A 13,878-nucleotide genomic window follows, 5' to 3' on the forward strand; every position below is an offset into this window, starting at 1 on the left:
TGCGCTCTGGGTCAGTCTTGATAAAAACAGCATCCTCTGCTCAGTCACGGGCATTAGTCTCTTGTGACAATTTGGGGGGATGCTTCTGTTACCATCACACCCCATAAGAGCTTAAATATGGTCCAGGGTATTATATTCCACAGGGACTTTCTTTTGCAGTCTGATGACGAGCTGCATGCCAATTTAGAGGAGTGGCAAGGTGTTCATTTCGTCCGGCATGTCCATCGGGGTCCGAGGGATAATCAGGTTGCTACCGGTGTCTTCATCTTGGCCTTCAAGGGTGCCACATTGCCCGAGAAGGTCAAGGTGATGGTTTGCCACTATGAGATCAAGCCATATATCACCCCCCCCCCCCCCCCCCCCTCCTCATACGGTGCTTAAAATACTGGAAGTTCGGCCATATGTCTTCCCGCTGTACTTCCAGCATCACATGTTGAGATTGTGGACATCCATCACATCCCAGTACTCCGTGTGCCCCACCTCCCATCTGTGTCACCTGCGAAGAGCATCATTCACCTTGCTCACCAGTCTGCGAGATTTTACAGAAAGGGAGGAAAATCATGGAATATAAGGCCCTGGACTGACTGACCTACACCGAGGCTAAGAGGAGGTTTGAGGGTCTACATCCTGTGGCTATGACCTCCTCTTACGCTGCCACTATGAGAACAGTTGTCACCCCATCAGTTCCTTGCATTCCTGTTGCCTCTCAGAACCAGAAGACTACACCTGCCCCCTTGACGGTGGGGGGCACTTCCCTGCTGTTGCTCCTGCACCACCTACTTTAGGAGCAACACCCCCTCAATCATCAGGGATATTAGTCCCCACTTCTGAGCCACAGAAGTATAAGTCTTCTTCAGCTCCTCTCGCTAGGAAGGGGTCTCTTGGGTCACTCCCTTCCCAGGTTCGTGCTATTGGGAAAGATGACACCTGCCAGTGGCTGAAGATCGCAAAAGTAGCTGGTCATAGGGCTTTACACTCATCCTCAGTCCCAGAGACTGAATTAGTGAAGTCCTCCCAGCCAGGGAAACCCAAGGAGCAGCGAGAGAAATCCAAAAACGAGGTCCCCAGGACCAAAGGAATTGCGGTGGCACCCATACCACTGCTACCTACTAACTCTGCGTCTGCAGATGTGGTGGAGTTCCTGGTGTCTGCTGAGGACCTGGATCTCACTGGACCCCGACACAATGGATATAGACTGCTCAGGCAAAAAGTCGGTGGCAGCAGGTGACCCTGAGGTGTAAACTGCCTCATTGAATGTTCCATGCCTTCCCAGTTTCACGATGACAACATCCTCCAGTGGAATTGCAGCGGTTTTTTTCCACTGCCTGGCTGAGCTAAGGCAACTGTTAAGCTTTACACCTGCTGTCTGCATTGCCCTCCAGGAAACCTGAATCCCGGCAATTTGGACCCCTGCCCTCTGTGGCTACAAGGGATATTACAGGAACCATTGTGACTATAATCGAGTGTCAGGTGGAGTTTACGTTTATGGCATAAACTCTGTCTGTAGTGAACCTGTGCCCCTTCAAACCCCTCTTGAAGCTGTGGTTGTCAGAAAAGGATGATGCAGGAAATAACTGTCTGCAATATATACCTTCCTCCAGATGGTGCAGTATCCCTGAATGTATTAACTGCACTGATTGATCATCTCCCTAAACCTTTCCTACTTTTGGGAGATTTTAATACCCATAACCCCCTTGTGTGGTGGCACCCTGCTCACTGGCCGAGGCAGAGATGTCTCAGTTTGACCTCTGCGTTTTAAATACTGGGGCTGCCACACATTTCAGAGTGGCTCATGGTAGCCACTTGACTATTGATTTATCAATTTGCAGCTGAGGACTTTTCTTATCTATCCACTGAAGAGCACATAATGACCTGTGTGGTAGTGACCACTTCCCCATCTTCCTGTCACTGTCCTGGCGTCCGGCCCGCAGACACCCACTCAGATGGGCTGTATACATGGCAGACTGGGAAACTTTCACCTCTGCTGTTATGTTGAATGTCCCCCACACAGTAACATCGATGTGATGGTTGAGCAGGTGACTACAACAATCGTTTCTGTGGCAGAAAAGACAATCCCTCGCTCTTTAGGGTGCCCCTGGCGAAAGGCAGTGCCTTGGTGGTTGTCGAAGTCGCTGAAGCAATAAAGGAATGTTGGCGAGCTCTACAGCGACATAAGCGACACCTTTTCCTGGAGCGCCTCATAGCCTTTAAATGGCTTTGCACCCATGTTCACCAACTTATCAGACGACGGAAGCAGGAGTTTTGGCAGAGAGATGTCTCGACCATTGGGTGCCATACGTCACCTTTCCAAGTCTGAGCAAAGATCAAATGTGTTTTTGGGTACCAGACCCCAACAGGTGTTCCCGGTGGTAACATAAATCGTGCGTTATCTAGTGACGCAAATGTGATTGCTGAGAACTTTGCGGCGGATGGAAAGGAAAGTCCTCTCGTTCACTATATGCCACAGTGAATCCTATAACACCTCATTTACAGAGTGGGTGCTCCTCAGTGCCCTCGCACATTGCCCCAACACAGCTCCTGGGCCAGATCAGATCCACAGTCAGATGATTAAACATCTCTCATCTGACTACTAGTGACATCTCCTCGTAATCTTCAACTGGCTCTGGTGCGATGGTGTCTTTCCATCGTAGTGGTGGGAGAGCACCATCATTCTGCTGCTCAAACTCAGTAAAAACCTGCTTGATGTGGATAGCTATTGGCCCATCAGCCTCACCAACGTTCTTTGTAAGTTGCTGGAAGGTATGGTGTGTCAGCTGTTGGGTTGGGCCCTGGAGTCATGTGGGCTACCGGCTCCATGTCAGGATGGCTTCCACCAGGGTTGCTCTACCACTGATAATCGTCCCTCAAGTCTGCCATCTGAACAGCCTTTTCCAGATGCCAACACCTGGTTGCTGTCTTTTTTTGATTTATGAAAAGTGTGTGACACCACCTGGTGACATCATATCCTTTCCATATTATACGAGTGGGGTCTGCGAGAGCCACTCCCAATTTTCATCCAAAATTTCCTGTCGCTTTGTACTGTCCATGTCCAAGTTGGTTCCTCCCATTGTTCCCCCCGTATCCAGGAGAATGGATTCCCGCAGGACTCTGTATTGAGTGTCTCTCTACTTTTAGTGGCCATTAATGGTCTAGGAGCAGCTGTAGGGCTGACCATCTCACCTTCTCTGTATCCAGACAACTTCTGCATTTCATACTGATCCACCAGTAGTGGTGTTGCTGAGCGGCACCTACAGGGAGCCATCCACAAAGCGCAGTCATGGGATCTAGCCCACGGTTTCAAGTTTTTGGCCACAAATACCTTTGTTATGCACTTCTGTCGGTGTCATACTGTTCATCCAGAACCAGAACTTTACCTTAATGATGATCCACTGACTGTAGTGGTGACATATCAATTCTTGGGACTGGTTTTCGATGCCCGATTGACTTGGCTTCCTCACCTTTGTCAGCTTAAGCGGAAGTGCTGGTACCACTAATGTTACTTGGTAGGATTCCAGACTGATGTAAAAATACTCAAGACTTAGTCAAACAATAGTTTTGAAAGGTACCTCTGTCATAAGTGAATTAGGGAAAGGATATAGTGGAGATGTTGTGACTCAGACAGACTCAACAAAAAGACTGCTAAACGAGTAAGCTTTCAGGCAAAAGGTCTTCTTCTGAAGTAGACAACATACATACATGACCACTATCTCTGGGGCTGCCGAAAGCTCTCTTGTTTAGGAGTCTTTTTTTCCCCCCAACAGTAGCAATCTATCCTTCTCATAATATTGTCATATTCCATCCTGGATTTTTCCATTGTTTAATAAGAGAATTATGTTTCCTTTGTATTCTTCTAGTAAGTCTCAGTCTGGTATCTCCTTTTCCTGCGACTAGTTTTGTATAAGTGCTCCAATTAGTATCACTGGTTGCGTACCCCCTTTGTTTTTGCATTCAACTGCTGACCTTTTTTAGAATTAATAATTATGTAATGGAAGTACAAAATACATAAAACAGCCCATTTATACAAATATTGGTCAAAATGTTGATGCTTAAGGCCAAATCAGAAAGAAATAACTGCCTTGTGATACCACTCTACATGTGAGAGTGTACTACACTGAAGAGCCAAAGAAACTGGTACACCTGCCTAATATCGTGTAGACCCCTTCGCGTGCATGCAGAAGTACCACAACACAACATGGCATAGACTCAAAGTCTGAAGTAGTGCTGGAGGGAATTGACACCATGAATCCTACAGGGCTGTCTATAAATCTGTAAGAGTACAAGAGGGTGAAGATCTCTTCTGAATAGCATGTTGCAAAGCATCCCAGAAATGCTCAATAATGCTCATGTCTGGGGAGTTTGGTGGACAGTGGAAGTGTTTAAACTCAGAAGAGTGTTCCTGTAGCCACTCTGTAGCAATTCTGGATATGTGGGGTGTCACATTGTCTTGTGGGAATTGCCCAATTCAGTCAGAATGCAGAATGTACGTAAATGGATGCTGGTGATCAGACAGGATGCTTACATATGTGTCAGAGTTGTATCTAGACCTATCAGGGTCCAATATCACTCCAACTGCACACACCCCACACCATTACATAGCCACCACCAACTTGAACAGTCCCCTCCTGACATGTAGAGTTCATGGATTCATGAGGCTGACTCATCCAATAAGTCAACATGTTTCCAGTCATCAACAGTCCAAAGTCGGTGTTGACAAGCCCAGGAAAGGTGTAAAGCTTTGTGTCATGCAGTCATCGCGGGTACATGAGTGGACCTTCGTCTCTGAAAGTCCATATCGATGATGTTTCGTTGAACAGTTCCCACACTGGCACTTGTTGATAGCCAAGCATTGAAACCTGCAGCTATTTGCAGAAGGGCTGCACATGCTGAACCATTCTCATCAGCCATCATTACTTTCATTCTTGCAGGATCTTTTTGTGGCTGCGCTTATGCCAGAGATTTGATGTTTTACAGGTTCCTGATATGGTGCACTCGTGAAATGGTCTTACGGGAAAATCCCCACTTCATCACTACCTTGGATATGCTGTGTCCCATCACTCGTGTGCCAATTGTAACACCATGTTAAAATGCACTTAAATCTTGATAACCTGCCTTTGTACCAGCAGTAAGCAATCTAACTGCACCAGACACTTGTTGACTTATATAGATGTTGCAGACCATAGTGCGGTTTTCTGCCTGTTTACATATCTCTGTATTTACAAATGCCTTTACCAGTTTCTTTGCACTTCAGTTTAGAAATCTCAACTCATTGTCATCAGGAACATTATCGCTAGTTTTAAACTGACATTTGTTTTTCAGTGGAGTGGGGAAAAGTTTTAATGTTGTGGCAAATGGCTTTGGAGTAATCAAAAGTGTGTTTATGTACTTCACCTTCAGCTGCAGGAAGACGTATTGTCAATATTTACTCACTTCTCCCTCTCTTTTCTCTGACATTAAACTTTGGTTGATGATCATTTTTTTTGTTATTATTAATGTAACGGTTGTACTTTTAGTATACTTCTTCTGTCTGCATATCACTTTATCTCTGCTGAAGAAAACTCCCAGCTGATGTTAAACATATCAACCCTGTCATATGGGTTGTGCATTGCCTTTTGGGTTCCCTCTTTCCCTGGACGTACACACAAGCCACTATCCAGGGCACGGAGGAGTTGTTTTATGCCAGTATTAGCACCTGTTCCATTTCATTAGCATGTAGAGTATGGGAAAAATTGTGTCTATATGCGTAATATTTTACGTGATCTCAACAATTGGAGGAGCTGAGTAGTTGTGTTTTTCTGAGTCATATGTATATAATGGTCTCATGGAAATGGCCAAAGAGACTGAAATGAGGTAGTGTTTTCTTGAACATCTATGTTGCACTTTCTTATGGGTTATACTGATCTTTTATGATCCAAGCTGGGTGTGTCTGAATTTATTCAGTGTTTGCAGTCATGCCATCTTTGATAGTTCTCCAAATGCTGGAACAGTACTCCAGAATTGGTCAGGACTTCTGCGGAATTTCATTTGCAGAATCAGGAAAGTTTTTCACTCTCTTCCCAAGCTAACTCCCGCCCTTTTACCTTCTGTACTGCTGACTTCGCATATTAAGTCCAATTTATGTCACTTTGTAGTATTATTCCTGTACAGACTAGCTGACATGTTCCAGATGTAAGGCGCTAATCTTGTAATTGGCTACTGTTAGGCTCTCTCTTTGTTATCTTTTAATTATTCACATTTGAAGAAAGCAGCCTTCCCGCATAGCAAATGGAATACTACCCAGTTGTTCCTGAACAGTATAAGGAAAAGATAGGTTGCTACTCACTACAAACATGACACATTGAGTTGCAGACAGGCACAGTGAAAAGATAGTTACACAATGGGCGTTCGTCCAAAGCCTTCTTCAGAAAAGGAGCACAATGAAAAGACATTTACACAGTAAGCTTTCGGCCAATGCTTTCTTCAGAAAAGGTCTCTCTCTCTCTCTCTCTCTCTCTCTCTCTCTCTCTCTCTCACACACACACACACACACACACACACACACACACACACACACACATAAGCAAGAATACTTCACGCATTCATGACCGCCATCTCCTGTAGCATGGACTGGCATTCTGGTCTGAGCCGTGGAGATAGTGGTCGTGTGTGCACGAAGTGTGCTTGCTTGTGTGAATGAATGTTGGTATCCCACTGTTGTTTGGGGCTTCTTCAGGCAGGTCTTTGCCAATCATTGGGGATCATTTAAAGCAAGAATCATCACTGAGTACAATTTTACTCCAGTCAATAAAATTCCAGTCTGAAGACATGTCTGGAGACACCCCAGACAGCAGTGGGACACCAGCCTGACTGTTACCTACCATTCAGCCTGACAGCCAGGAATGATGGCCTGGAGTACTATTTCTTTTCATTGCAGGGCTCCTTTGCTTGTCATCTGTGGCACCCTTACAGCACAGTGGTACATCAACAATATTCTATGCCCCTTTTTGTTGTTCTTCATGGCAAGCCATTCAGGGCTGACAATTCAGCAAGATAATACCTTCCTCTAAACAGTGAGAGTTTCTGCTGCTTGTCTTCATACTAGCCAAACCTTACATTGGGCAACAAGAGCACCAGTTCTCTCTCCAATTGAGAACATTTGGAACGTTATAGGCAGAGCTCTCCAACTATATAGGGATTTTGATGGTCTAATGTGCCAATTGGACAGAATTTGGCATGATATCCCTCAGAACAACATCCAACAACTCTGTCACTTAATGCCAAGCTGAGTAACTACTTGCATAAGGGCCAGATGTGGGCCAGTGCATTATTGACTTGCTCAATTTGCGAAGTTCTTTGCTTTGAATAAATCATCAAATTTTTCTGAAATTGTAATCATTTGTTTTTATGTGGACACAGGCAGACAGTGTTTGTTGGTAATGAGGATCACCCTGTGGCTAAACATGCCTTGGTGCACAGCCAGCACATCTTGGCACAGTGTTACACCGTCTGGGTTATCTGGATACTTCCACTAACACCAACCTGTCAGAACTCCGAAGATGGGAACTTGCTCTTCAATATATCCTCTCTTCTCATTATCCGCCAGGCCTCAACCTGCGCTAATTTCAAGTTGCCGCCACTCTACTTCCGCCTCGACTGACATCTCTGCCCAAATTCTTTGCCTTTACAAATGTCTGCTTGTGTCTGTGTATGTTCGGATGGATGTGTGTGTGTGTGCGACTGTATACCTGTCCTTTTTTCCCCTTAAGGTAAGTCTTTCCGCTCCCGGGACTGGAATGACTCCTTACCCTCTCCCTTAAAACCCACATCCTTTTGTCTTTCCCTCTCCTTCCCTCTTTCCTGAAGAAGCAACCGTTGGTTGCGAAAGCTTGAATTTTGTGTGTATGTTTGTGTTTGTTTGTGTATCTATCGACCTGCCTGCGCTTTTGTTTGGTAAGTCACATCAACTTTGTTTTTAGATATAATAGTCCTATGTTTTGTTATACACCTGTTATGCAGTAGTCTCTGCTTCTTTCGAAGTTTCTTTACAGTGACTGTATACCATATAGCAGCGTTAATCACAAAGCTGTGAGCCTCAGTACTTGCAGATGTTAGTAAATATTTTTATTGGAAAATACCACTGTAATCAAATAAACATTAAATACCAATTGCAGATAGACAGCAAACATCTAATATAATTGGGAAGGCAGCAGCTTTTTTCAGATTAGCAGCTTTCTTTCTGATTAAATTTAGCTGCCATAAGCACACGTGGTGTTAAGCAGTGTAGTGATTAGTTTAGCATTAATACAGTATACAAATTGAGTTCCTCTGATTTGCTTATCTTTTGTTAATGTATACTTTGACTCTCACATCCATGAAAGTTCTCCTTCTTGTTGGGATATATTGGACAAAATGAACGTACGAGTGACTAGTTGAAATTTGTGAAGAAAAAATACAGCATTTCTCATGCATATCGCCAAAAAAGTAGATGCAGTTACAGAAAGAAATTCTGCCTAAGTTATAACATTTTACTTCAGTGGCAAACTCATTGTAACATGTATTACAGTGTAAAGTAGGGTACTCATTTCACCCATAATGTGTATATCATTTCTCTGAATACAGTTAGCTTAGTCATGAAAGCAGAGATACTCTATAACATTCCTAAAATTTTTGAAGTCTTTCACTAGAGGAAACAAAGATAATCCACAAATATATCTCATGGAGATTCACAGTCTATTGAGCAAGACCTTCATAACTAATGTACTAGTCTAGCATTTAAGCAAGCAAAGGATATCTCACAATATCTAGCAAAAGCTCACAGTCTGTCAGGTAAGAAACACTATGTGTCAGTCTTGAGTGAGTGTTCAGACTTAATCATCTGGCAGTGTACACTGCTGATCAAACCAAAACCTTTTGGGAGATACTACTGGGCGAGGCATTAATAGCAAAGTCTGTCAGTGCTACAGCAATAGGTATGTCATAGTCCAGTGGATCCTGGCATGTCACCTGAGGAAGGGCTGTGCAACATGGAATGGTTTGGGCATTTTATTGCAAGTTTAATGACTTCTTTAAAACATTATTTTATTTTAATGAGACTGGTGTTTGAAAAATATATCTGATGTTTTACTTTACGTCAACATATCAGATAAGTCCTACTAATAGTAATAAAAATTATAATAACTGCTGAAGATGGTGATATTGTTGTGAAATAAGTTGTCTACTGTGCTTCTTGCAAGGGTCGGAAATGACGGTCTGCCTGCAGCCACAGAGCCTGCAGGAGCTGGTTATGGCTGCTGTGGTGACCAATGTGTGTCAGAGAGTGCGCCAGTTTCTGGCAGGCTTTTCTCAGCATGGTTATATTCTAAAAAGGCTCATCCCCAAGCGGACTAAGATGCCTCCATCATCACTCAAGCCACTCCATGAGTTCCTGTACAGCAACCTACCTCCAGTCCTGTGTGCCCAACTTTGTGAAGAGGTGAGCACCAACTATTTATGTTTATTTTCTCTTCTCATTTTAGCTGTTGCATTTTAATTTTTTGTAATGTAATGTGTTTCATAAAAGTATTGTTACTTCCTACTTTATATGATAATTAAGTTCATTTCATCATAAAAGGTTTTGAAATATGCTGCTACAGAAGGATGCTGAAGATTTGATGGGTAGATTGCATAGCTAATGAGGGGGGTACTGAATAGAAAATAAAATTATGGTATAACTTGACTAAAGGAAGGGTTTAGTTGATAGGACACATTTTGAGACATTAAGAAATTGTCAATTTGGTATTAGAGGTTAGAGCAAGAGACGAGTACAGAAGCAGATTCAAAAGGATGTAGGTAGCAGTAGTTATTAAGAAATGAAGATACTTGCACAGGATAGAGTAGCATGAATGGAAAGCTGTATAAAACCAGTCTTTGGACTGAAAACCACAGCGACAACAACAACAACAACAACAACAACAAAAGATGCCTTTGACCGACAGGATAATAATAAGGAATTGCACATACAGAATGACCGAAATGTCTATTAATATGACACACAAGCCTGAAGCGACATGAGGTTTTATTGAAACCAAAAATGTGTGCAAAAACTGGGCAACAGATTTAGCTGAACAGCAACACGCCAATGATGCCACATGAGGACACTCACAACTGCAGAATTTGGGCTGCTGAAAATCATAGAACTGCCATGAAAACCCCATTGTATGACAAGAAAATCACAGTTGGGTGTGAATTTACCACGTTTCTTCAAGGGAATGAATGCTGCTTCTTTTTAACCTATCACCATGACTGGTGTGACGTACACCCATACATTACAGAATCACATAATCCCTAGCCTGGCTGATAAACACCTGCGGGAAGATATGACTCTAATGCAGGATGGCACTCAATCTGCATTGCTACATGTAAGAGAGATCTCTTGCACACACCGTTTGTTGGTGATCATATGCTAAGCTGCCATTTGGCCTACCAGGTCCCCAGGCCTCAATCCGTGTTGGTTACAGGCTTACCTGAATTTGCAAGTGTACTGGTATCGTCCTGTCCCATTAGGGGTGCTAAAGGACAACATCCAATGACAATTTCTTGCCATACCTACTGAAAAGCTGTACATTGCTGCTAACAATATTGTCCCTCGTCTACAGGTATTGTTAATGAACGATGGTCGGCATGTAGAGCATTTGTTAGGAAGAACATTGTCTTTGCTAAACATCAGTTGTTGTGCTAAGTACTGCTTTTGTATTGTGTGAAGTGCCATCTGTTGGTCATTCTGTGAACTTTTTTTGTTTCCATAAAGCCACGTATTTGTTTGAACAATTTTTACCTCTCTGTCTTATTATTCTGTGACTTACTGAATTTTCAAATGTTAATCGACTTTTGGGTCACCCTGTATATAGCTCTTCTTAGCGAATACTGAAATAGATTAGATTAGATTAGTTTTTTGTTCCATAGATCCATGCTGAGGAGATCCTTGTGGATGTGGAACACGTCTTTTTCTTTTCTTCTTCTTCTTCTTCTTCTTCTCCTTTTTTTTTTTTTTTTAGCTGAAATAACAATACTAATAGTATGAATATATACAATACATCATTTGTTTCTATTAAAAAATTCGTCAGTGGAGTAGAAGGAGTTGGCCACTAGTAAGTCTTTCAGGCTCCTTTTAAATTGATCTTTATTTGTAACTAAATTTTTTATGTTTGCTGGCAAATTGTTGAAGATGAGTGTTCCTGAGTAGTGGACCCCTTTTTGAACTAAAGTAAGAGCTTTTAAGTCTTTGTGCAGATCATTTTTGTTCCTGGTATTGTATGTATGAACTGAGCTGTTTGTTGGAAAAAGAGATGTATTATTTAGGACAAATTTCATTAAGGAGTAAATATGCTGAGAGGCAATGGTTAGTATACCCAGTTCTTTGAAGAGGTTTCTATATGATGTCCGAGAATTTACTCCACAAATAATACGTATTACACGCTTTTGGACTCTGAAAACTTTTGTTTGACTTGAAGAGTTACCCCAAAATATTATACCACATGACACTATGGAATGAAAGCAGGCAAAGTATGCAAGCTTTTTCATTTTTATGTCGCCTATATCTGCTAACACTCAAATTGCAAATACAGATTTGTTAAGGTGTTTCTGCAGTTCTGTGGTGTGCTCCTCCCAACTGAATTTATTTTCAAGTTGTAATCCCAGGAATTTAAGGCTGTCAGCCTCTTCTATCTGCTCTTCTTCATACTTTATGCATATGCTGGGTGGAAACCTCTTACAGGTTCTGGATTGCATGTAGTGAGTCTTTTCAAAGTTTAATGTCAATGAGTTGGCTTTAAACCATTTATTAATATCCATGAAAATATCATTAGCAGATCTTTCTAGAGCTACACTCGACATACTATTTATTGCAATACTTGTGTCATCTGCATACAAAACAAACTCTGCTTCTGGCAGCGTAACAAGAAAAAGCAATGGCCGTAAGATGGATCCTTGTGGGACACCACATGAAATTTCTTCCGATTCTGATGACGACTGATGACTTAATTCACTAGTACCTTGTACAGACACCCTTTGTTTCCCGTTAGCTAGGTATGACTTGAACCATTTTGCAGCACTGCCTGTGACACCATAGAATTCTAATTTTTTTAAAAAGGATGTTGTGGTTCACACAATCAAATGCCTTTGACAAATCACAGAAAATACCTTGTAATTTGTTATTTAATGAACAACTCTGTCTGTCTACAGTCACAGACATAACTGCAACTGTGCTGCACATTATTTAAAATAATAATAATAATAATCATCATCATCATTTAAGACTGATTATGCATTTCAGCGTTCAGTCTGGAGCATAGCCCCCTTATAAAATTCTTCCACGATCCCCTATTCAGGGCTAACATTGGTGCCTCTTCTGATGTTAAACCTATTACTTCAAAATCATTCTTGACCGAATCTAGGTACCTTCTCCTTGGTCTGCCCCGACTCCTCCTACCCTCTACTGCTGAACCCATGAGTCTCTTGGGTAACCTTGCTTCTCCCATGCGTGTAACATGACCCCACCATCTAAGCCTGTTCGCCCTGACTGCTACATCTATAGAGTTCATTCCCAGTTTTTCTTTGATTTCCTCATTGTGGACACCCTCCTGCCATTGTTCCCATCTACTAGTACCTGCAATCATCCTAGCTGCTTTAATATCCGTAACCTCAACCTTGTTGATAAGGTAACCTGAATCCACCCAGCTTTCGCTCCCATACAACAAAGTTGGTCGAAAGATTGACCGGTGCACAGATAACTTAGTCTTGGCACTGACTTCCTTCTTGCAGAAGAGAGTAGATCGTAGCTGAGTGCTCACTGCATTAGCTTTGCTACACCTCGCTTCCAGTTCTTTCCCTATGTTGCCATCCTGTGAGAATATGCATCCTAAGTACTTGAAACCGTCCACCTGTTCTAACTTTGTTCCTCCTATTTGGCACTCAATCCGTTTATATTTCTTTCCCACTGACATTACTTTCGTTTTGGAGATGCTAATCTTCATTCCATAGTCCTTAAATTTCTGATCTAGCTCTGAAATACCACTTTGCAAACTTTCAATCAAATCTGCCATCACAACTAAGTCATCCGCATATGCAGGACTGCTTATTTTGTGTTCACATATCTTAATCTCACCCAGCCAGTCTATTGTTTTCAACATATGATCCATAAATAATATGAACAACAGTGGCGACAGGTTGCAGCCTTGTCTTACCCCTGAAACTACTCTGAACCATGAACTCAATTTACCGTCAACTCTAACTGCTGCCTGACTACCCATGTAAAGACCTTTAATTGCTTGTAAAAGTTTGCCTCCTATTCCATAATTTCATAGAACAGACAATAACTTCCTCCTAGGAACCCAGTCATATGCCTTTTCTAGATCTATAAAGCATAGATACAATTCCCTGTTCCACTCATAACACTTCTCCATTATTTGCCGTAAGCTAAAGATCTGGTCCTGACCAACCTCTAAGAGGCCTAAACCCACACTGATTTTAATCCAATTGGTCCTCAACTAATACTCGCACTTTCCTTTCAACAATACCTGAGAAGATTTTACCCACAACGCTGATTAAAGAGATACCTCTGTAGTTGTTACAATCTTTTCTGTTTCCATGTTTAAAGATTGGTGTGATTACTGCTTTTGTCCAGTCTGATGGAACCTGTCCTGACTCCCAGGCCATTTCAAATATCCTGTGTAGCCATTTAAGACCTGACGTTCCACTGTATTTGATGAGTTCCGATTTAATTTCATCCACCCCAGCTGCTTTATTGCACTGCAATCTATTGACCATTTTCTCCACTTCCTCAAATGTGATCCTATTTCCGTCATTATTCCTATCCCATTCTACCTCGAAATCTGAAACATTACTGATCGTATTTTCACCTACATT

The 13,878-nt window shown here is 42.3% G+C and overlaps 1 protein-coding gene across 2 annotated transcripts in view; it reads left to right on the forward strand.

The window, feature by feature from the left end:
- Window positions 1-13,878, forward strand: part of LOC126285441 (uncharacterized) — a 66,711-nt gene that overhangs the window by 17,579 nt on the left and 35,254 nt on the right. For both annotated transcript variants that reach the window (XM_049984828.1, XM_049984827.1), the window contains exon 2: window positions 9,210-9,448. In XM_049984828.1, coding sequence (XP_049840785.1) covers window positions 9,210-9,448 — 239 coding nt within the window. The remainder of the gene's footprint in view (window positions 1-9,209; window positions 9,449-13,878) is intronic.

Source organism: Schistocerca gregaria, chromosome 8 (assembly GCF_023897955.1).
Source record: "Schistocerca gregaria isolate iqSchGreg1 chromosome 8, iqSchGreg1.2, whole genome shotgun sequence".
NCBI lineage: Eukaryota > Metazoa > Arthropoda > Insecta > Orthoptera > Acrididae > Schistocerca > Schistocerca gregaria.